This window comes from Cydia pomonella, chromosome 22, assembly GCF_033807575.1.
Source record: "Cydia pomonella isolate Wapato2018A chromosome 22, ilCydPomo1, whole genome shotgun sequence".
NCBI classification, from domain to species: domain Eukaryota; kingdom Metazoa; phylum Arthropoda; class Insecta; order Lepidoptera; family Tortricidae; genus Cydia; species Cydia pomonella.
This window is the reverse complement of record NC_084724.1, coordinates 10,648,804-10,673,940: the sequence shown is the minus strand read 5'-3', so window position 1 is coordinate 10,673,940 and position 25,137 is coordinate 10,648,804. Positions and strand designations below refer to the sequence as shown.

Sequence of the window (25,137 nt, the reverse complement as noted above, 5' to 3'; positions counted from 1 at the left end):
TATTATTCTAGTTTCAAACTAACTTTTTCTCAGGTGCACTTTTTTATAACATATTTTTGTTATTTAAATCCTAGAAACACCCAGTTATATATGTCAGCGGCCGATCGTAAAATCAGGCAGATAAAGAAATTACCAGGCATATCGTGAATCGTGAAAATCATTGTATCGTTCCCTGATTCGACGGCGGGGCTCCTATTATTGGACACTTTGCCCTTCGGGCATCTGGAGAAACTTAACGAACGTTACCTATCTATCTACATTTAACTTTATGATTGGCCGCCGACACAACACAACATTTACACAACACTCAACTTTGACATATACACAACTTTGGTCGGACATACAAAGTAGGTATTTATTGAGATTTGTTAGCCGTTCGCCTGGCTCGCATTTGGTCCAGGTCGCTGTTTGTCCAGTTAGCGTTTGGTCCAACACGCAATTTGCCCTAAAATCCGGACCAACAGCGAATTGACTTACGCAGCGTGAGTAGCAGTTGGTCCCAATCGTAGTTCGCCATAAATGCATTTTGACATACTCGCTGCTTGCCTCATAAGCGGTTCGCCCTATACGCAACTAACCCTTTTCCGTGAGGTTGAGATTTCTGGTTAACTACGGAACCCTAAAACATTGATTGCCTGTTCTTAACTTGACAGTTTTGAAATACAGCCGACTTTTATGTGCGAAGAGAAAAGTGTTTTGCTCCTGTATAACGGTCCAAAATAATCCAGAGAGAAGTTAAAATTAAGATAACGTGTTATTTTGTTCAGTAATCTATCAAACAATAATTATAAGGTTTAGCGAATCCACAAGTAGTAATAAATATATCAGTTTAATTTATTATATTTTATCGGTTAGATCGAAGAAGCACTTAGAACTCTTAGAAGGTTATCAATACATAGGTTATGTTAGATTTCAATATCATCCTGGCCGCTTATAAAATGACATGACGTATTGTCAAGTTTTCAATGACATATTCATCAGATTTTTTTAATATTAAACAATTCCAATTTTTGTTGAGGTTCTTGTTGAGATGGATATAACATTTATAACTAGTAAAAGGGGTCATCCCGTGTTACTGAGACAAGGATACCGGTACCACTTAAATACGAAAAATGATACTGGCAGTACTCTTTGGCGATGTCATAACAGAAGTGAGTGCAGTGCCTCTATAACCCTAAATCTTGACCGTGATTGTGTGATAAGACAAACTGAACATACTTGTGAGCCCGACCACGCCAAAAATATAATTGATATCACATTTGAAGAGTGTAAAAAGAAAGTGACTGTCGATTTTGGATCTGTCCAAGGAATATTTGAGGAATCATTTATACAGCTGGCAGAGAGCGGTTTAGTGGAACCGGAAGAAATTCCTTTATTTCATTCCAAGAGAGATACTCTATATCGACATAAAAAGAAAGAGTTAAATTTAAAGAGCTTATCATTCCGCTCTTTGAAAGATGTCACGATTCCAAAAGCCATTGCTGAAAACTTTTTAGTTATTGAAGAAGGAGATGATAATAAAATGTTGGTATTTTGTACCAACTTATCCAGGCAATTGATCCGGAAGAATGCATGTACGATTTATGGTGATGGTACCCGCAAAAGAGCGTCTAAACCTTTTCGTCAAATATACACATTGCACGCTGAAATAGGTTCCACCACTACTCGCCCAAATATTGTGCCAATCGTTTATTGTCTTTTACCAGATCAGACACAAGCGACTTACGAAAGGTTGTTTACCTCTTTAAAAGAGGAGCTGGGCTTAGACATTTGTCATTTCAAGTCAGACTTTGAAATTGCACAAATAAATGCTATAAGAACTGTTTATCCCGGTGCTAAAATTAGTGGCTGCTATTTCCACTACCAACAGGCGATAAGAAAAAAAATCAAGGAGTTGAATTTGAAGATTGACAGTGATACCTAAAGATGTCATGATATGATTAAAGATAACATAATCGCTTTATTACGCCCAATTATCAGGAGGAGTGTTTTGAAATACCTAAACCCGTTATCTGTTGGTTCCTTGTCTTGGCTAAACAAATACCTACTGCAGCCACGAAATTGTGTTATACAAACATTGACAAGTTTCATACGGATATAAGGCGATTATAATGTTGTTATAGTGAAATGAGTCAATATTCATTCGTGTTACAAGTGTTGTATGCTTGGCAACGTTTTGGTACCAAATTTTATATAAGTAGTTTTTTGTAAAAGCACAGTAAATAGAAAAGAGAATCGTAATCATTTTACTGAATTGTAAATTTTATTCTCTAGAAAAAACAGGCACATTTGAAAGATTACCTCTAATTTGAGTCTCGCTGTAACTTGATTTGTGCACGAAATCCAACTCTAAATTAAAGAATATTTGATATATGTCCAGTCAAGGTATTAATTATCGACACGGACAAAGTGCCAAAAATATGTATACATGACCTTATTGCCTATACATTAAAGTAGTAAGGACATATTTTTGGCACGTTATCCGTGTCGGTATTCAATACCTTGAAGGTACATCTAAATTATGCTTTATTCCATTTGGACCTTAAAAATGTAAACAATACCATGTTGTACTGTAACTCAGCCAATGATATGATTCCACAGATACAAAAAGTTGTATCTCATTGGAAACAACGCGACACACCAGTACAACCCCTCACATGCGCACTGTACACCGCAGTGGGCCACCTACAGCATACAATCCAAGCGGTTTCCTTAATGCCAACCTTATCACGTCAACTTGTATCCGCGGGTCAAATAATCCGCAGGGCAAATAATACGCTTCTAATAATAGGTACCTACAGCCGGGGTTATCCAGGGTATCGGCTGGAGGTCGCCGGGCTATCGCGGGGCCAAGCACATGGCCTGACGCGTCGTGTGGTAGGACGCACAGTACAGATTATACTAACAGTAACATTCTTAAGGAGCCGTGGGCTTAGCCAGCTTTTTGAATAATTGTACCGCTTTTTTAGACCATGATACGGTTGCTTAAAATATGAATAGCAATCTTTTGTCTATTAACTTTATCGATTAGAAACCTGATAAAACAACTTTCGCTTGATAGAAAAGAATTACAAACAGGTCTAAAACGCACCATTTATAAGATTGCAACAAATTTTGTCCATAAGCTATTACATGAAAATTGCTTTTAAAAATGCGCAATTTTTTATTTTTAATAGAATTCATCATATACTTAATTACTATAATTCTTAACTTTGCAAAGTGTAACTTTGGTTAAAGTTAGGTATTGCGCGGCGGAGAAATGTAACAAATACAACAGCAGTCTGTATAGTCATAGCCGGTGTCTGTTTTCATTCGTTTCATTCACATTTCTCTAATTTTGGAGACGTATAACTGCTACGAGACGTTGACACGGTTATGTTAGAGTGCTGTAATCATCTGAAATTGAGGTCGAGACCTTCATCCTTTCGTAGGGTGTTATCACACGAATCGATATATTCACGAACTATGCGTATAATGTCTTCGAATCGATTACTCGATTATACACGATATGGAGCCGATTAAAGAGTCAGCCTCGGCTTGATCGATTTTTATTATGAAACCTGGTCTTTTTACTCGTCTGCCCCAAAACGCCAAAAGATGTTATTTTTGCTCCTTGGCAGACTAAGATCAGAGGATGGTCCTATAAATAAATAGTCAAGGTCGTGGTATCCCTCTTCATTGACCGGTCTGGCCTAGTGGGTAGTGAACCTGCCTATGAAGCCGATGGTCCTGGGTTCGAATCCCGGTAAGGACATTTATTTGTGTGATGAGCACAGATATTTGTTCCTGAGTCATAGATGATTTCTATGTATTTAAGTATTTGTATATTATATCATTGAGTACCCACCCACAACACAAGCCTTGTTGGCTTACCGTGGGACTTAGTCAATTTGTGTAAGAATGTCCCTATTATATATTTTTTTTTCACCCTGAAACATGAACATACCCTAGTGCTGTTTTCAACCAAAGGGTAGGCGTGCCCGTAATATTTAGTTAGTAAGGAATAGTTTATTATATACCTAGGTATATGAATGTGTTTTTCGAATAGTTGTTTATTTTGTTTTGTCTCCTAAGTACTATCAATAATTGATTAGATATATTAATCGGCTTAGCTAGCACTAAACCGATTTGTGGACGATTGTCTTCTGATATTTATTTTTGACTATGCCCAAGAATATACAAGGTGGCCAAAAAATATGTGCATTCCCGTTGCCAGGGAGGTTTTGGGATTATACTGAGCAACTTTGACTATGGGACCAACCCCGAAATCGCGAAAAAAAAAATTACCCTCCCATAGAAAATGGACCAGCTAAAATGTATGAAACAGCCAGAAAAATTTTCGCCATTTCGGAGTTGGTCCCATAGTAAAAGTTGCTCATTATAATCCCAAAACCTCCCTGGCAACGGGAATGCACATATTTTTTGGCCACTTTGTATATGGTCCCCACTATCTATACCACACTATCTAAAGTAGAGAGTCCATTACGATATCTACAGTTGCATCAATCACTAGTACTATAATCACGTCAATAACTTTACCGTACAGATAAATTTGATACCAGCAGGAAATCTTTATGACAATGATATAAGTTTGAATTTCGTCTGACCTCTGACAAGTTTTGATTATGCTCTTATCTCTAACATACTGGTCAATCGTGATCATTCTGACCACATGACATGGCATTAATCGGTGGCGACGCTTTATCTAATCGATTATTTGTACATTTAATTACTGGTATTAGCGATACGATCATTATCGGTTAATCGTAACATGTGCCGATTTTTACCAATTCAGTTAAAACAATGATTATGTTTATTCTTTATTACTTTAATCGTAAAAAAAATCACCTAAAAGTGCCAAAGGTGCTTAAAACAAGTTTTTTTTTAGAATTAATACAATACATAGCTTCGTATTTAATTTAATTCATAAACAAACTTGCACGAAAGAATTCTTAAAACTATTTTCATAAGCAAACTTGTACAAAAGGATTCTTAACAGTAAACCAGAAGGTCTGTTTCCTAAGTAGGCGAACCTGTGATTTAGGATAAACAGTGCCCCTCCCCTTAAATATAATTCTTAATTACAATAACAAGGTAAGAGATTCATGATCAAAGATAATGAGGTTATGTTTAATCTTTTAATGGACATAAGGGTGTCAGAAATCACACAATACAGAACCCTATCAATATTATGGGACAAATATTATCTCTGCCTTATAATATGCTTAAAGCTGTATCCAGACTGGTGTAACGTGTAATGTAAGATTACGTATAATATTGCGTCAACGTGTGAACGGCACTGCGTGCGCCTTTGGGATCCTGCTAAAAACCGACAGCCGATGGATGGAGCACGAGCATTACTTATAATTACTTGTAATGCTCGTAGTGCCAACCACACGCAGAATTCCTATTACATTCCAGGTTGCACCTGTCTGGGCCCGGCTTTATATGCTTTTGGATTTTCGTTGTCGAAGGTGTGGTTTTCTAGGTTTCATATACATCGTGTCTATGAATATGTGTATTAGGTTATTACTTCTAGTTCACTGAAAAGAAGCAAAACTGTATTTTACTTTAGCTCAGACAACGCAAAAAACTTGAGTCAGCTGCCATTGTTTGGAATCCTTATGAGGTATGCTACGTCTTGCTTTTGGAGAGGGTGCAAAAAGTATTTCTCCGTTTCTTATATAATAAAATATTCGGGTATTTTTTATACCCAACAAAATACTTGCTAGGTTCTTTGGGCTTGAACTCTTTGGAGGTAAGACGAAATTTTAAGCTCCTTACGACTGCCTGTTGCGTCTTGCGAGGTGAATCGGACTGTGCCGAACTGGTGGCGCAATTACTGCGTCTTTTTGTCCCTACGCCAACCAGAGTCAATTTCCGGCCTCGTGACCGTGGTCTACTTGTAGGCCCGATTTCGCGAACCGTGTCTCACAGAAAATCCCCACTTGTTCGCCCTTTACCCCTCCTGAATGCGCTCTTAGCATCAGCGCCCGAGTGTGATTTATTTGCTGGCAGGTGGAGCGAAGTGCGAGATGAATTGTTGAGGTTCTGTGAGAGGATGGATGCACGTCCTTCAACTGTTTGAATGTGGTTGTTATATCTTAGTGTGGTAACCTGCCTAGAAACTGTCGATGCCTAATTAGTAATTGTACATAATATTATTAGTTAACATATTTTTGTTTCAATTTGTTTGTAGTTTTGCAGTGACTTAGTATATACTGTTATGCTGTACAACTATTTTGGAAATAAAAATAAATAAAATAAATAACTGTCATATTACTCAGTTACTAGACCTAAACAAGAATATTTGCTAAATAATTGAATGAACCTAACCTCGACCTCTCTTGTTTCAGATGCGCGGCGTCGCGGCGAACGAGCGAGTGTACACCCTCCGCACCCGCCCCCCGTCCCTCCTCCCGCCCTCCCCGCTCAGCCTCGCCAGCTCCGGCGACAAGTCGCTCGTCGCCAACACGCACTCCCCCTCGCTCGAGCGCCCCGCCAGCCAACCCGCCACCACTGCCTCCTTCGTCTGCTACGTGTGTGGCGTCTCCGCCCCGTCGTCGCAGCTGAGATTGGTGTACTGCTGCGCGAACCCGGAGCGGGAGCCGTACTACCCGTTTATAACGTCGCTGAAGCCGCACCCTGAAGCCAGTCCTATTAGTCCACAAGGTGAGTGTTGTTTGGCAGATATGATCTTAACTTGCCCGGCCATCCAACCCGCTACCACTGCCTCTTTTGTCTGCTACGTGTGTGGTGTCCCCGCCCCGTCGTCGTAGCTCAGACTGGTGTATTGCTGTGCGAACCCATAACGTCGAACCCATAACATAACGTCGCTGAAGCCGCATCCTGAAGCCCTATTAGTCCACATTATTGGAGGTCCTGGTAGCGTAGCATAAAATACCTTCCCGGGAGAAATATCTGAAGACTAACCTTCTTGTTGCTCGAGGTGGTAGCAAATGTTAGTATGCACTCATAGTTGACGTACATATTACGGTCGGATCGTTTTATTTCGGTATTTTGTTTCGGCCGTTTGAAAGATGGTTGTGTTTTTTATGTTATAGGTATGGTGCAAATCTGTGCGTCGTGTTACAAAAGCATCCCCCACAAATACCCCTCGTACGGCGAGCCGGAGCCGCTCACCAACGCGAACCACGCGCACAATAACAACAATGCGCACGCCAACAACATTAGGTGAGATGTTATTTATCATTAGACGGGTCCACACAGAACGAGGTCTGTATAGCCTTGCCTCGACGGTAATGCAGCTGCTAGTGCGTTTGTCCCGGCCGAGGCACGTCTACACAACCCGAGTTGCTTCGCGCGGCAATTTCCTCGCGAGGCGGGCTTTTCTGTGTGGCACTCAGCTTATTAATATCTAGGATAAAGCTCCCTATTCGCGGCATTGCTTCGAAAAATGTTGAACAAGCCAACCAGTAGGAGTTGGTTTTTGTAACTAGGAATAATTTGGCTTTTCTCGATGTAATTACACATTAAATTCCACCTCGATGTTGGAGACCGGATTCAGAGCTTATTAAATTATGATGTGAGTGATGTAGTCAATAATGAATATGGATAACAGCGATTATTGGACATTCGTTAATCGCAGCCGATTCGAATACAGTTTTGAGTTAAAATGTCAGTAAAAATAATGAATAAACTTTAAATAAATAAAAAAAAGTCTTCATCGATAAATATATCGCGTATCACAATAAATATCTCACGGACTGATAACATAAAGATCAAATAATGTCATAACGTTTTCACAGATTGTTATGTCTGGCTCATACCAGCACGTTCAGAACTTAATTGGATATGCTATACTCATTATTTAAACGGGTCGAATATTTGCCTACACGCGGTTATCTATTACCGGTTTACTTTTTGCACGCTTATGATTAATTAGTTTTTAATGATTAATATATTATAAATTTAGTATTATTAGTAATCGGTAGTCGTGTGAACGGATACTTAAAAGTCATTATGTAGTTACTAGTTATACTTCGTTTTTTTTAGCATTAGAAAGTAAGTGAGCGATCTGGACGTGTTTTTTTATTATTTTTCATTAATAATAAGATTTAAATAAGTCACAGCAGATATGTAACAATTATAAATCATATACGATCATTTACATTATTTTGCTTTCATAAGTAATAGTTACTATATTTTGAAAAGCGTTATTCAATAAAAGTCATGTCAAGATTGTTTACCTTTTTTCTGATGCTAAACAAAAACAGTATAGAAATGAATAAGACAAGACTCGCACATGTTTCCTACTTACTAGTCGGATAAAAACGGACTCTCTCAATTTTATCGCTACTAGGGCTATCTTTGTTCGAAGCAACATATATTACCTATTAAAATTATCATTGCAAGTTCGCCTTTAGAGGTTAATTGTTAATTATATCGACAGTACTCCCTTGCCCCCAGTTATCATAACTTAGAGGTGTCAGGTTATCAAAGAGAATGCAGGCAAAATTAAATATTACGGTACATATCCGGTTCAAGATTTGTTTTAATGACAATTTTCACTTTGTAAAACTAATTAATTATGTACATAACAGTGTTTACTTGTTTAGGCCTAATACAAGGTGTAACAAAAATATTGGGGATCCGTTTAAGCATATTCGGTATCGTGTTCTGATTAGGAAAATGAAAAGAATATTTTTTAACACGAAAATATTTTTTTTATGGGGCAGGTCGTCCAAGTCAGCCATCCCTCCATAGAAAGGACAAAAACTTTTTCGAGGCAAAAAATTATTGTAATATTTGGAGTTAGCCTTTGAATATTTCTATCAGTATATGTACTATATATATTTTTGATTGTGAATTGAAAACTATCTTCTCGTCCCCTTGGACAAGATCGTTTGCAGTAGATAGTATTATTTCATAAGTGGACTATTTAACGGAGTCCTGTCACGGTCGCCACGCAAGAAACGAGAAGTTTAACATAATCAAACATGAGTAAATACAAACAGGTTTGTCTAAGCGTCTAGACCATATAGGGATTGCTTGTAACTGCGTTACGTAATGGTGTCATCTCTTTATGCTGCCTTTAAGCAGTACATACGAGTCACGCTGCTTATCTTCCAATAACATAGACTGTTGGCAAACATTACTGACAAGTTGCACTTGCGTTGGTGTGCAGGTTTAAGCCGTACGACATGAAATCGTCAAGCGCGACGAAGCGGCCCGTTGCGCTGCCGCCGTCACCACACAGCCAACTGGTCGCCGGCGAGAATGGCATGGGGCTATATAGGTCTGTACCGACATTCATGGCCTAGCGTTTCAATCATTAAGCGGGTCCACACAGAGCGAGCATACGTGCGAGGCAATTTCCTCGCGCACAAAACGGCCAGCCCGAGGCACGTATGGTCGCTCTGTGTGGACCCACCTATGCAATAAGTAGTTCTATAGAGCGAGCTGCCTCTCGAGGAAATTGCCGCGTGAAGTAACTTAAGATATGCCTCGCCCGCGGCATCGTTTTCACGTATCCATTTGATTCGGGCCAGATAAGTCTTCACAGCGATATCCTCGCGAAGCTGCCTAGACTACAAGCACTTTAGGAAACCTGTAGTTAAACTATCTCACCTTGAAACATAAATAAATATGTCATATCATGTTAAATTGATGAAGATTTGTTGAATTGACGCATTGGTCTCTGAAATATTTGGTCGTCGAAGAAAACCGTTTCAATTTGCTGAGTATAGTTAGATTTTTTTAAAGATATTCGGTTGTTAGCGTCTGTTCTGTATGGATTACTTCTTCTATGTGTTTTGAAATAGCAAAAGAGATGGGATTGTAAAAGAAAACACTACGACTACGTTGACGGTATCAGAGCCTAAGTTAAGACCCTCGCGACATCGCCTTTTTATACAAACGTAGTCCTCATTTTGCTCTCTGCATATTAACATTATTGAAAATATTTTAACACAATTTATTGTATATTAACCACACCTATGCCCCTACGTTAGATTATTCTGGAATTATTAATTACTATAAGAGTTAGGAGCATTCAAAAATTAGTGTGAAATCAGTTTTTCGCTCCTAATTTTTTATAATAATACAAGAATTTATAAAAGTCAAACCTGGGGGCATAGCTATAAAATATTTTCAAAATGTCAATATCCAGAGAGGAAAATGGGGACTAAGTTCGTATGGAGAATCGGCCGTCCTCTTTCCTCTTAAAAGTGTAATACATTTTGCAGGTGTTACGTGTGCTGTGGACTGTTTCCGCAGCAGTCCATGGAGTGGCTGTCGACGACGGCGGAGTACATGAACTCGCACGCGATGCACTTCCCGTGCCTGGCCGGCGCCGGGGCGGGCGCGCGCGGCGGCCGCGTGCTGGCGTGCTCGCGCTGCGTGCGCCACCTGGCGCGCCAGTGGGAGCTCATGGACGCGGAGCGGGTGCCGCTGGAGCACCGGAGGTGAGTGCGGGGGTGGCCTGCTCCCGCAGCAGGCCATGGAGTGGCTGTCGACGACGGCGGAGTACATGAACTCGCACGCGATGCACTTCCCGTGCCTGGCCGGCGCCGGGGCGGGCGCGCGCGGCGGCCGCGTGCTGGCGTGCTCGCGCTGCGTGCGCCACCTGGCGCGCCAGTGGGAGCTCATGGACGCGGAGCGGGTGCCGCTGGAGCACCGGAGGTGAGTGCGGGGGTGGCCTGCTCCCGCAGCAGGCCATGGAGTGGCTGTCGACGACGGCGGAGTACATGAACTCGCACGCGATGCACTTCCCGTGCCTGGCCGGCGCCGGGGCGGGCGCGCGCGGCGGCCGCGTGCTGGCGTGCTCGCGCTGCGTGCGCCACCTGGCGCGCCAGTGGGAGCTCATGGACGCGGAGCGGGTGCCGCTGGAGCACCGGAGGTGAGTGCGGGGGTGGCCTGCTCCCGCAGCAGGCCATGGAGTGGCTGTCGACGACGGCGGAGTACATGAACTCGCACGCGATGCACTTCCCGTGCCTGGCCGGCGCCGGGGCGGGCGCGCGCGGCGGCCGCGTGCTGGCGTGCTCGCGCTGCGTGCGCCACCTGGCGCGCCAGTGGGAGCTCATGGACGCGGAGCGGGTGCCGCTGGAGCACCGGAGGTGAGTGCGGGGGTGGCCTGCTCCCGCAGCAGGCCATGGAGTGGCTGTCGACGACGGCGGAGTACATGAACTCGCACGCGATGCCTCGCCGGAGCCGCTCATGCCGCGCGAGGCTTCCTCTCGCTGCGAGATGATGGACGCGAAACGGGACCCTCAAAAGCACTGGAGGTGAGCGCTGGTGACGAGGGACTGTGGACCCTTTGGCAGTTCATCGGTACTTTTATAATAGGTGTCTGTTACATACGGTCTCAGTTGCGAGCATCCAGCGAAAGTTTCTTCAAAAATAAGGAGGGTACATCCCAAATCCTATAGAAGATAACCACAATACTTACATTACGACATAGACCTTCTAGTATGAAGGTCCATGTAAGGTAAACTAAGTATTCAATGCTGAAATTACCTATGCTAGAGTTCAGTAAACATTAATCGTTTGTTAACAGGTACAACATCCCGTCGCCGCTACCAAGCAATTCGTCGTTGAACGGCGAGCGAGTCATCCCCACCCCACCTTCTACTACCTCTGACAGAACCGTTGCTAGTAATAGTAAGTACCTATCTTTATCAGAGTTAAACACGATTCTTCGTATACCTTATTGCAACGTGATAAGGCTTTCTAAAAAAAGGATTACAAAAAATACAAAATACTTTATTTCATAAAATGCATAATGTTTATGATCTAAGGGGTAAGAAAATTGTTGCCTGTGTTGAGAGACACCGCTCTTCCTTAGGAAGTTAGGAGTTTTATTTACAAGTTGTTATAAATACTTTTACAAAATTGTTACAGAATTTGGCGTAGCTTATTTACATTAAATGAAACAAAAGTAAAGTGAACTAAATTATACAGTAATCTTCAATACAATTGATGACATAATTCATCTTGCATCGTTGGCCGTACGTAAGAAAATCAAATGGCAATAATATAGATAGCAAACCGGCTGTAAGGTGAGAACTGAGAACCTTCGGAGATATTATGAAATGAAATGAAAAAAAAAAAAAAAAAAACTTTACTGTCAGGCAACTATCGGCCCATAGATAAATATAAGGTATTTATCTAGCAAAATATAAGGTATTTATCTAGCAAACATATTATAAAATATATCTTAAAAACGAAATCACACACTATGGCTGCGATGCATTCCGCAACCCCGCTGTATCAGGGAGCCGACTGCGGAACCGCCGAAACTTGACACCCTACGGCCAAAACTCCCAGTACGGCAAAAATTATGATGCCGGCCGTACACACTCGTCGAGAGCCTCTAGTCGTGTCTCGGCAAAAAACCGACTCAGCTGGGAAAGGGCGAGACGAAACGAGAAGGGCGCAGTACACATTCACTCTCGGTCTCTCTCGAGGTCTCTCGACGAGTGTGTACAGCCAGCCAGGCCTAAAACGTGTAATAAATGAATGATAATACTTATGGTTGTTTCAGCGTGTACGTCGATATACTGTTTCCTATGCGGGCTGCACTCGGACTTCACGCTGGCGCGGATACTGTACGGGCAGCCGCAGGGCAACGCGCCCTACTTCCCTTGCCTCCTCACCCACCAGGCAATTCATTACACGTTGTTTTTAGAGTTCCGTACCAAAAACGTACAAAAGGAACGCTTATGGTGCGACTCTGTCCGTCCGTCCGTCCGTCTGTCTGTCTGTCACATCGCTAAATATCTTGAGAACCACTCATGCTATCGATTTGAAATTTGGGATAGTTATGAACAACGCCAGCCCAGACACATTGAAAGTATTATTATTTTATTTTATTTTTAATAACTATGGAAAATGCCCGATGACGTTTGACAATTCAGTGACCGCAAAACATATGGCGTAGTACATATGTTTTGGATGTCAAACTAAGGGGCACGTTTTTTTACGCGTACCTCTCTATTACAATCAATTCTCTTTGCTACAGTCGCCATCAGATATATCGGAGCTGCCGAGATGATCAATAATATCTGAACACGCACTCTAACGCGTTGACAATAGAGGCGTTTTCAGATATTTGTGAGCGCCATGGTTGCTCCGATATATCTGACGGCGACTGTACTAAGAAAACTATCACAGCTTAACATGACCTTTGTTTTACAGAGTCTACCAAATGCAGAGCAACTGCGGGAAAACGGGTCGGCGCTAGTATGCACATTCTGTTATCACTCGCTACTTAGTCAATGGAGAAGGTAAGTGTACTGAAATAAATCCCTTGCTAAGTTTGGAATTCGGCTTATACGATCTCTTAACGAGGTTAACGTTCCTTTGACTAGATTAACAACTCGGACACTTAGAGAAGACAATAGAGGCCGGGAAGGGCAATTCGTGGACTAGTTTCGATCTCGCTATCGACATCCTATAGCTGTTATTATAGTCCGTCATAAGGTAAAGCCCGACCAGAAATATATGACAAGGGGAATATATGTTATTCTCATATATAGGGTGACAGTTCGGATTAGTATGTAATGTAAATGTAGTAATATTCCTCTAGATTTAAGACTGCTACCAGATAATTTATTTCAACGGAAACTCCGACATTGGCTCATTGATAAATGTTTTTATAAATTAAATGATTTTTTAAATAATTGATATACCTAGGTTAGAAGTTGACATTGTAAATTTGTATATTCTTTATGACTGTGATTTTATTTTATTTTAGTTGTAATGATATTAATTTTATTTTAATTCAATTAATTCATTTATTTCAAATTGTATATTTTAATTTGCATGCCACTAAAAATGGTGAATTGTGCTGATCCATGTTATTTTAAGTCCATCACATTGTACCTGACCATGATTCTAGCAAATAAAAACTTTTGAAACTTTGAAACTTTATGAAAAAATTAGTTCCAACAAAATTCCGCGTGGTGATATATTACTGGTCATGCTTTAACTCTGTTTCGACATCTAATGCCATACTTTGTCTTTGCTTTCTCGGGGCAGAGTAGCTAACTTACCGTAAGCGAACTCTAACCCGAGGTTTACAAAATATACACCCTACGCATTTAATAGTAGTTTATGTGACTGTAATATAATTAAACCCATTAAAATACGAGTGTGGGTTTATGAAACGAATGAAATGAGTTTCATAAAAGGATCACACAAGTATTTTAATGCCTAATTATGTAGATATGTTCTAAATTTGAATGTAATTAATTAAAATTACGATGCACCTGCAGATAAAGGTTTGTTAATATAGGCCGTTATTTTATCGTTTCTAAATATATAAATGGGAGGTTATGATATAGATGTAGATAAAACAAATGTGTCAGCGTTAATGTCAAGCGTGCATTTTGTGGCTGAGGTCTAAGTCCCATACCTTTAGTTGGCAACTATTTTGCCGACATGATATCGCTGGTGGGAGTTGAAGGGTTACAATAGCCCGGTCGGTGTAAATGTTAGATAATCGGGTCGGATGGGCGGGTCGATGGACGGCTGTGTATCAGGTGTCTGCGGTATTGCGAGGTGATGGACGAAAGTGGATTGTGATCTGTTTTTCCTAGTGTGTAATCCTATTTTATAATCTCAATTGTACAGTGCTTTGGTCTCGACTGTAATGCTGTATATTATGTTTGAAAAAAAAAATATGGCGCTGCGTCCGCAGGTACGAGGCGCTGGGCGGCGTGGGCGCGGAGCGGCGCGCGTACAACACGCACGACTACCACTGCCACCTGTGCGGCATCAAGACCTACCGGAAGCGCGTGCGCGCCTTACCCATTAAGGTAGGCTATTATACATATCATGCATCTTACAATTTATCAGTTCATGATGTGCCCATCATTTCATTAAACGATCGGTTGGCCACAGCATGAAAAAGACTATCTGCTATGATTAACATCACCGTCAGTCACAAAAATCATACGGTGACTTTGCGGTGTTGGCGGATGGTTTTTGGCAGGGTCGTCATGTAAGGGATGTGTGGATGATGTATTGCTCCAACGGGCTTTGTTTATAAATTGAAGTTTATTCTGTGACGTTTGTACGCATATGCTGTGGTGTATATACATTATATACATATTCAATAATAAATTTACATTTAATAATAACTAAATTTAAATTCTAAATTGTAGTTAGAGTGCTATTGTATAGTGGCACTATAATAACCATTTTAGAGAGATTTAGCATAACAGCGAATGCGCTACGGCACTCTAGCCTTATACTCATTTTTTAGGGTTCCGTAGCCAAATGGCATAAAACGGAACCCTTATAGTTTCGCCATGTCCGTCTGTCTGTCTGTCTGTCTGTCTGTCTGTCTGTCTGTCTGTCTGTCTGTCTGTCTGTCCGAGGCTTTGCTCCGTGGTCGTTAGTGCTAGAAAGCTGAAATTTGGCATGGATATATAAATCAATAAAGCCGAAAAAGTCGTACAATAAAATCTAAAAATTTAATTTTTTTTAGGTTACCTCCCCTACACGTAAAGTGGGGGTGAATTTTATTTTTCGCTTCAACCCTAGAGTGTGGGGTATCGTTGGAAAGGTCTTTCAAAACTAATGGGGGTTTTCAAGAAACATTTTTTGATAAAGTGAATATATTCGGAGATAATCGCTCCGAAAGAAAAAAAAAATGTGTCCCCCCCCCTCTAACTTTTGAACCATAGGTCCAAAAAATATGAAAAAAATCGTGGAAGTAGAGCTTAAGAAAGACATTAAATGAAAACTATAGCGGACATGATCAGTTTAGCTGTTTTTGAGTTATCGCAAAAAGTTTTCCCTTCATAGTAAAAAGACTTACTTTAATTAGGTACTGATTATGCAAATTTGCCTATTTGTTTTACTCGGGTGAAAGGTACCGTTTCATCCCTTGGTTAACAATTTACTATACTTTAAGCTCCAGTTTAGCTTATTGTGACGGAAGAGTAACTACGGAACCCTACACTGAGCGTGGCCCGAGATGCTCTTGGCCGGTTTTCATTAACTATAAAATTCAATCTTAACATATGTTTTTGTTACAGGAATTCCCATTTTTAATGCAAAGGCGGACTGAAAATTCATTATTATTAGAAAACGGCGACTATGCCGTTGTATGTTTAGACTGTTATGAAAGTTTAAGGTGAGTTCGCGCAATTTACTCGTAATATTCAGTTAGTTATAATTTAGGTATGAATTCAGTTCAGCCAATTTGGTCCGAGTAATAAGCTAAATTTAATAAAATCCGACCCATGTGAAGGAACGTCGTTCGTGACCTTCAGGACACTATATCTTCAGGTGACAAGCAAAACTCACAAAATAAGTAAACAAAAATCTACGTCATTTTTTTTATACTACGTCGGTGGCAAACAAGCATATGGCCCGCCTGATGGTAAGCAGTCTCCGTAGCCTATGTACGCCTGCAAATCCAGAGGAGTTACATGCGCGTTGCCGACCCTAAACCCGCCCCCCCTCGCTGAGCTCTGGCAACTCTAGTGTTATTTGGCTGCTGTTTTCTGTAAGGTGGAGGTACTTCCCCAGTTGGGCTCTGCTCTAGATCTGGAATGACATCCGCTGCGCTGTGCCCTACCACGCAAAGCGAGATGACATTCACAATGCCCATACCTCTCTTTTGGACGTAGTTTAAGGACGTACCCGGGTCCAGGACGTACCCGGGTCCAAAGGACGTAACCGGGTCCAAGGACGTACCCGGGTCCAAGGACGTACCCGGGTCCATTTTAGTAGTAATATGGTTCATTATGGCTATGAACTTGTGAGTTTTGCTTGTCACGAGACGATATATACAAACACTTACCCCCTTATTCATAAACGTGTACTAAAACTACGATGCCGCTGATTATCGTTTGTCCCTTTCCGTCATACCAATACGTCGGAACTTTACTACACGTTTATGAATAAGGGGCTAATGGCTATATTGCCGTCCCGTCGAAAACTGACGGCAAATGTTCCCGGCACGCGCCGACTGAGCGCGGCAACGTTCAAACTATCGTGCGTAGCATGTCTACCTCACACAGAAAGTCCATAGATTCAGATCCTTAGGAGGCGGGGGAGTGCAGTGCCGCTGAATATTGGACCAAGTACAACTGCCTCTCTAAAACAAATGTTTGTTTTGTAGAACACAAGCGCAAGACTACGAGCGGCGGGGCGTGCCGGTGGACAAGCGCGAGTACAACTGGCTGCAGCAGCCGCCGCCGCCCGAGGACAGCGCCGACGTCACCATCGCCAGGCTGCCCTCCGGCGACCGCTCCGACAAGCTGGTACCTTGCCCGGCAGACTAGCATTTACAACTCCTGTGCAAACTTTCATACTTCCGCTCTAAATAAAATGTAAAGCGAAAGAGCTGATCGGAGCGGCAAATACTGCGATGAGTCCGGCTGTCAGTGTACTCAGCCAAGCTAACTTTGTCTGTAGATAAATTAGCTGAATTCAAAATTTGTATGGGAGATCGATACTTCGCGCCTAAATCTTTCAAATATAGAGCCTTCGTCTACGAACAAAGCTGACTTACCACGGAATAACGGTGGCTCTAGGTGACTGTATCGTAATAGGCTAGACCAGGGATATCGAGTGTGTTCGATCGAGTCAGTTTTCTCCGACACCCGACAGTCCAAAATTATACGATCTACACACATTAACAAACCATATATTGAATATATTAAAACAACTCTCAACAATGTTGGAACCAACAATCGGAAAGTCGGAGTATAGAGTCACATTTGTCGCACAGATGTCGCATCAGTCGCTGGTGGTGTCGCGCGGCGCCAAGCGCAACAGCCCCAAGCAGCCCGCGCCGCCGCCCGACCGCCGCCCGCCGCCCAAACCCGACAAGGACCAAGGTTAGTATTAGTGCACCCAACACTACCCAATCTCACTACATTTATCACATTTACAGTACTTACGTGCCTATCTCGAAATTTTAAAGGCCATGTACATGTATTGTAAAACTTTGTACTATACGCGTGTGAATTTCCTACTTTTCGCACTTGTATCGTAATGTACTATTTCAACACATTTGATCATATCATTGAACTTATTGAACCGCTTTTAGGTTCATTATCCAAGAAATTATTATATTAGAAACCCGCGTGCTTTTTTCATTATATTATCGCACTCGTCCGGTAATGTATTATAATCAAAAATGTCATTTTTTTATTGTGCTTTTACTGTTTTAATAGTTAAAACATCATTATTATATAAATGTTGTTCTATTCCTCGCAAGTGTTGAAAAATGTCGTATGAAACACGTGTGCATTGGTCATTACACACAACGGCTTTCTTATTGCAAACTCTCGCGAAGCCTCCGTACGCGACTTCCTCAAAAACTTTTAATCCTATGATTGTAGCTGGACAGTCATATGACGAAACCCACGACGATATCCTTGGAGACACTTATTTTATTTGATTTAGATTTGGATTTAGATGAGGCCATTTACATTTTCGTGCCACTAAAGATTGGCTTGTATGAATCAAGTTATTGTGCTCCCCATACACGGTATTAATCGCCTGACAAGATATGTAAGAGATGTGATGACGATATTCCATTACGCAAGAATCAGTCAGATAAAAAACACATTTCTCTATGCACGTAATAAAAATAATGGTATAAATCAATGTAAAAGCAGAACGAAAATTCCTTAGCATCTCAATCCAATATATCCTATAGTGTCAATACTCCCGGGTTACACTCGCAAGTTATTAGCGTCGCAGTTCCCGAGTTATAAGCGCTCATTTTTCAGCGGGGGTAACCACCTGTGGAGGGCTAAGTGCCTCCCAAGACGTGGCCAAAGAGGAGACATGTTGCGAACATGCCCGGTTACTGCCTAAGGGCACTGTTCCTCAGTGAGGAAGATAATTACTCGCTCTCAGATTAATAGAAAAACCCATAGGTACTTTGGAAGAGGAAGAAAGAAACTTATTGCAGATTTATCTGGCCAGTCACCATAATCACAAGGCCATTTGCCGAATCCCGAGCCGACATTGATTTGACGAAAGTCAGGTTGACAACGCGAAGGTGAATTAGGGAGCCTAATTGGCTGTTTAGTGTCAGGTCAGCAGGTAAAGTATCCATATTACTGCCACTTTACTTCAGTCTGACAAATAGACGCCATATTATACAGTCTCTTCTCACAAGACAAATAGGCCCGTACAGATTAGCGTATGTGGTAAGTCTCTTCGAGGTATAGCGAGTTGCAAATTTTCATGGGCACATCATGAACGCATTCATTCATAAAGTGGCTTACAAAGGAGTAAGGTGCAAAAGTGTAAATATATTTTTGCCGCCGACTGTACATCAACACTCATATCTACTATAGTGTTTTTCTAACAGGAAGGATACGCTGATAGATGTCATCTCCATAAAATTTATGACATAAAAACGCCAAATCTCGCAAAATTGCATTGAGATAACATCTATCAGCGTATCCTTCCTGTTTGAAAAATACTATAATGGGCCCGATTTGCCACGCCGTCGCTTCTGCGTTCCCTCATCTCCCGCCCCCACGGGGTAACTCGATACCGGCGTAAGTGCAGTGCGGTATCCGTGTCGCCCCCGCGGAAACCCTACCAGCCCGCAAATGGCCGTGCGAGCCCTATTGATTGGAGTAAAGGCGTGTTTGTCGTTTGTAACCTTTACCCCTGTGTTGGGGAATCTTAGTGGGTTTTGGGACGATTAGGAGCTATTATTAACAATGTAGGGATTTGTCATGACGATTTGTAGTTATTAGCTGAGCTGTAGACCTTGCGAGTCTGTCTTTGCTTTAAACTGAATAAATTTTATTTATTTTATTTTTATTTATTTATTTAAGAAACAAACAGTCTTTTATAGTTATATATAGCACAGGAACTTTTCTTAAAACTAGACTTACAGTTTCCTTAATGAAAATATTTTAACATCATGCTTATTAAATTAAGTAGTTTCTACATAGTAAAACAGAGCTATTTGTTATTTGTATGGCTATGCCTTTTTGAAACATTTTTAAAAAACTTCTTCTACCTAGCGTTATCCCGGCCTTTGCCAGGATCCGCTTTCCTACTTGCCTTCCACTTTGCACGATCCTGGGCGTTTTCTCGTGAGAGTCCGTTTACTCTCATATCCGCTTTCACGACATCGACACGATATGGCCTTTTACATTGATTCGCGACAAACGTGGCCGAACTAAGAGAATCGGTTGAGAAACTACATTTACATAACAGCCGGACAGACATACGCACGAAAGCTTTTTTACTCAAACTGAAACGGAGGCTTCCCGCTCGCTCGGTCAATTATTTTATATTATTATCTAATACGCAATTCTTGATATTTACGCATACGTTCTCTTTGAGATGAATACAACACTGTTTCGACATTTAGTCCATCCATGTTGACTTTGGCTTCGGCTAGGGCGCGGCAAATATGAGCTTCCGTCGCGAATGCTGTGACTAAATCATAGCGTAAAACAAATGATGTAAATAATATGATTTTTAAACTGTGTGAGCTGAGCAATAGAATATTGTATTGTTTGCCATGTTATAATCGCTATTTACGATATCAAATCTTCAGAGACTCTTAAAAATCCTAAACATACCTGATGATGTTCCTAGCGTTGTCTCGTTTTTTGTCATGGCTCACTTGGGCAGTTTGGGGCCCGCCCGGCGACCTAATCCCTCTTGGGACTGGCACTAGTTTTTTACGAAAACGACTGCCATCTGATCTTCCAATCCAGCGAGAAGCTAGAAGCATATTGGGATTAGTCCGGTTTCGTCACGATGATTTCCTACACTGAAAAGCGACTGGTAATAAATATCATATCAAATATCCACAGTCAAGTGTAAAAATATGTGCTTATGTCCGCGAATTAAGAACTATGCGACATATCATTGAGCTTGTGTGCGCCCATATTTTTACACTTGACTGTACGAATTATCGTACATATGTTCCAGGAAACTGATTGGCACGAACTGGAACTATAAACACAAAGTATCTTCAATTTGCGAATCTATTTCAATTTATATAATCGGTACATAGATCCCACGAAACCAACAACAGGATATGAAGCACCCAGTTCGCCAAACAATCCTAAAGCTCCAATATCGAATAACAATTCCGACCTCCGATACAAATTCAATCGAACATTGCTTTTTGCGAATCAAATTTAATATTTATACACCGAAATCAAATATGCAAAATGCCGTTCTAGCTCGTAACGATCGTTGAGAAACAGTTTATAAAAACAAACTCTGTTTATACTGCTTTAGGGTCTAGTTTTGGGTGTCGCGTGAATAGTTGTTGTGACGTTTGGGAGTCGATGGGTAGATTTGATGAGAGGATGCGAGTATCTGAATGTATCGCGTTTCGCTACATATTGGTGCGGATCGATTGTGATTATGTGCGCGAGATGGGAGAGACTAGCGATTTCATAAACGAATATTTGTAAACATTTTGATATCATTACTATCTGCCTAAATAGAGATATATTTATAAGGTAAATAATGGAGCATTAGGTTTAGAATAGGTGCATTTTCTGAGAGAACTTTCAACGCTGCTACCATTCTAACGACGACCGGTCTGTCCTTGTGAGTAGTGATCCCTATGAAGCCGATGGTCCCGGATCCGAACCCCGGTAAGGGCATTTATTTGTGTGATGAACACAGATATTTGTTCCTTAGTCATGGGTGTTTTCTTTGTGTATAAGTATACATATCGTCGCCTAGTACCCATAGTACAAACTGTGCTTAGTTTGGGGCTAGGTTGATCTGTGTAAGATTGTCCCCAAATTTATTCTATGTTTAGTTTTGGTTACGTATGGCTAAAGCTAGAAAATACAATATTGCTACTTGCAGCTTTTCTAACCAAAATTCTGTTAAAAAAAGAAAAAAAATAGTAACTTAGCTTAATGCAACCCCGGTGTAATCTTGCCGCAGGCATCTATTCATAATTTTTCCAGGCCACTTTTGATCAGGCGGAGATTATGCATTTTTGCCACTACTGGTCAGCTGAATATTATCAGCGCGTGATGATAGTTCGACAGGAGTGAGCGCACGCGCTGATCTTGTTAATAAAATAATATAACCATTATTACAATTTCATTATCAGTCTAAGTCTACCCTCCAACGGTACCCTTTTACTCACTCAGCGTCAAAAGTAGTATAAAAACCTAGTCATATCCGCCTAAGACTGCAACAAAGACCGCGCGACGGAAGCGAGTGACGCCGATGGCTGCGTCCGATATCGGAATTGATTCGTGTCACAGTTTATTGTGCTCGCTTTGTGCTCCCGCCACAACTATATTTATCATATTCATATATACGAGTAACTCGACTACGGTAGCTACAGTTATGGCTGGCAAAATTTAAAAACAGGCTTGAAACAAACTGGATTGTTGAATGGAAAGGGAAGAAAAATTTTTTTTTTTTTTTAAGATAATTTAGGGAGAAGATATCTGGTAAGATGATGGAGAGATGACGGTAGCTTAAACGCACCATCGAACGTTTTGAAGATCTTTCGAAGAACGTTCAGAAGTAGCTTACATATTAAGGATTTATAGTGCTATATCTAACCAGGTTATACAACCTACCTAATCTGACCCCACATACTTCCGTATACATTACACAACCTTACTCTGTTGCTCGCTTATTTGCCACGCAAAGGGATTATCGGAAAGCCGTTTTGCGGCGACAGTGGCTCGGACAAAGGGAGGATTGTCAAGGGATCCGCGGCGACGGGGTGAAAGCTCGGCTGATATGTCTATTGATGGGATATTGCTTTGTTACGACAACCTAATAAGTTTTCAGGGCTAAGTATCGAGAATGGATAAATAGAACATTGCTTGCTAGCAGATGCATTGATACACTGATTGAATTCGATTTCAATATTAACTTTGAGCCTACATTTGTCCTGCCCATAGGACATAGAGCAAGCGCCCTTATTTACGTGAACATCTGGCATCGCTTCATGGTAGGTATTCAACAAATACGCACGAAGCGTTTTGCTTCAAAATTCCTTATGCGAACTGCCAAGGAGCGGAATGACCTGCCCGAGTCTGTGTTTCCGCATGAGTACAATCTGGGTCTCTTCAAGGAAAGAGTAAATAGGTATCACGTAGGTAAGCGTGCTCCACCGTAGACCGCATCATTACTTACCATCAGGGGAAATCGTGGTCAAACGTTTGCCTATCCCACATAAAAAAAACGTAGGTGGTAAATAGCTCAAATAAAAAATACGTGAAGGTAGGAGGTTTGAAATGCAGGCCCATGTAGTGTATACTGTACGTTATACACACCTTCACATAATCTATCTATATATTCCGTAGGTTAAGGATGATATATCAGAATTAAACCAAACTTTCAACCAACGGTTTTATCAATTAACGCCACATCTTACATGGTGACCCTGCCAGTGCGGCTTAGCCGCGCCACGCCAGCCAGTGAAGGTTGAGAAGAAAAATAAAAATTGAATATAGGTATTAAAAGGACATTTATTATAATGTGGATTTTAGGTATTATTCAGTAAAATTCGTTATTTAGATTGTCGTCAATGTTCATATTCTGTCATTGCCAGTGACAGTAAACATTAAAAGGGAACGAATAATTCGCTGTGCACGAAAAGTTCAAGTTATTTTTTTACGGTACGACATCAGGCAAAGCTACGTTAATTAAAGTCTGGCATCGAAATTACCAGACTGTCTAACGCGACACTCCTGCAGCCCTACCCTTGCGTGCATCAGAACAATACTGCTAGAAAAAAGAAGCATTGATATTGAAACACCTATAAAGTTACTCTCATTTAGACCAATGTCGTCCCATCACTTTAATCATCGTGTATTAATATGACCTCATGCCTTGTAACAACGTCTGGTGATCAGAGTTCACACGATCGCTGGTTTGTGTAAGACAAAGCGCACTGTAAACGAAAATAATAACAGCCTAGGGTATAAAGGCTCCGATTGAATGCGCTGACTTTTTCATCGTCGCCACGGGAACATTAATTGGCGCCCAACGTGGGGCCACTCGCCTTTTGGATTATTTTTATTGTTTGCTTTATTGACACTGCTTTTCTGTGATGCCCGTTTGTACTGTAAATAATTGAATAAGACTGATGTAGTAACTGATTAAGTTCATTTTAAATACATGTAAATGAAACTTAGCTGATAAATAAGATGACATTTTCTTGATACATTCTAATATGAATCTATACATTCCAATATGAATCCAAACACACACCAGGTTCAGGTGTACCTAAATATCGAAATGGTAATTAAAGAGTACATTAATAATTTAATTAGTGATTGTACTCGCAGTGCACAGCGAAATATTTCATTCATCATTGTTTATCGAGACCACTATCACCCTTCCACCCGTTCAAGCCAATATATTTTCATTTCTACTGTTACTACGCAACAGGCATAATAATTTGACAAATAACAACATTAGCGAAAACACTTTGCGGGTTCACTGGACTCTAGCTAAAATACCTAATCACTTCTTCTTCGGTGTTGTAGCTGCTAACTCTCTCACGCGCCCCATCTATTCTGCGACGACGATACGTCTTGAGATGGATACGGCGCGAGACGTAGCATACTAATGGGCCTATTTACTTAATTGCCTATTGGATTGTTACGTATGGTCGGATTTAGTATGCTGCGGTAATGGGGGAATCACTTGTTTATGGAACAATAAATATTAAGAAAATGGGGTCTCATTATTCTTGATTATATCTTTCAAGAGGGCGGAAAGGTTCTCGCGTCTTTGACTTAAACTTCGAGGCGAAATTTTCTCATTCTTTGGTCCGTCATAATATTACCTTAAATGTATGATGTTAGTCCATAAACTGACTTGATAAATTCAAGCCGTGGTCTACCTTGCTCTTGTCTAAGTTATTTTTTTCAAAAACTCATTTCCCTTTACCATTTGCACGGCATGCAACTGGCATCCAATCAAACTTTCCCAAAAAAAAAACACGTACCACAGACACGTTACTTTATGAACACCCAACTCGCATCGCAAACAAACAAGTAAGTGGAAACCGCTAGGATATTAGTTGGCCGGCATTCGCGCCGCGTGCGACGGTGGGTAATCGAGTTTGTCGACTCTTTGTACTCGAGCTGAGCAATTGCTGGCATATTATTCCATCGATAGCCAGTAAAACAGATCTCCAAACACGTATATTTGTTACGGATC

The 25,137-nt window shown here is 41.1% G+C and overlaps 1 protein-coding gene across 1 annotated transcript in view; it reads left to right on the top strand.

The window, feature by feature from the left end:
- The window catches only part of LOC133530292 (uncharacterized), a 214,746-nt gene that overhangs the window by 107,401 nt on the left and 82,208 nt on the right, over positions 1-25,137 (top strand). Inside the window, exons 8-18 of the mRNA XM_061868190.1 lie at positions 6,357-6,672; positions 7,065-7,194; positions 9,149-9,259; positions 10,209-10,427; positions 11,519-11,622; positions 12,506-12,624; positions 13,159-13,247; positions 14,663-14,780; positions 16,008-16,105; positions 17,099-17,240; positions 17,711-17,819. Coding sequence (XP_061724174.1) covers positions 6,357-6,672; positions 7,065-7,194; positions 9,149-9,259; positions 10,209-10,427; positions 11,519-11,622; positions 12,506-12,624; positions 13,159-13,247; positions 14,663-14,780; positions 16,008-16,105; positions 17,099-17,240; positions 17,711-17,819 — 1,555 coding nt within the window. The remainder of the gene's footprint in view (positions 1-6,356; positions 6,673-7,064; positions 7,195-9,148; positions 9,260-10,208; positions 10,428-11,518; positions 11,623-12,505; positions 12,625-13,158; positions 13,248-14,662; positions 14,781-16,007; positions 16,106-17,098; positions 17,241-17,710; positions 17,820-25,137) is intronic.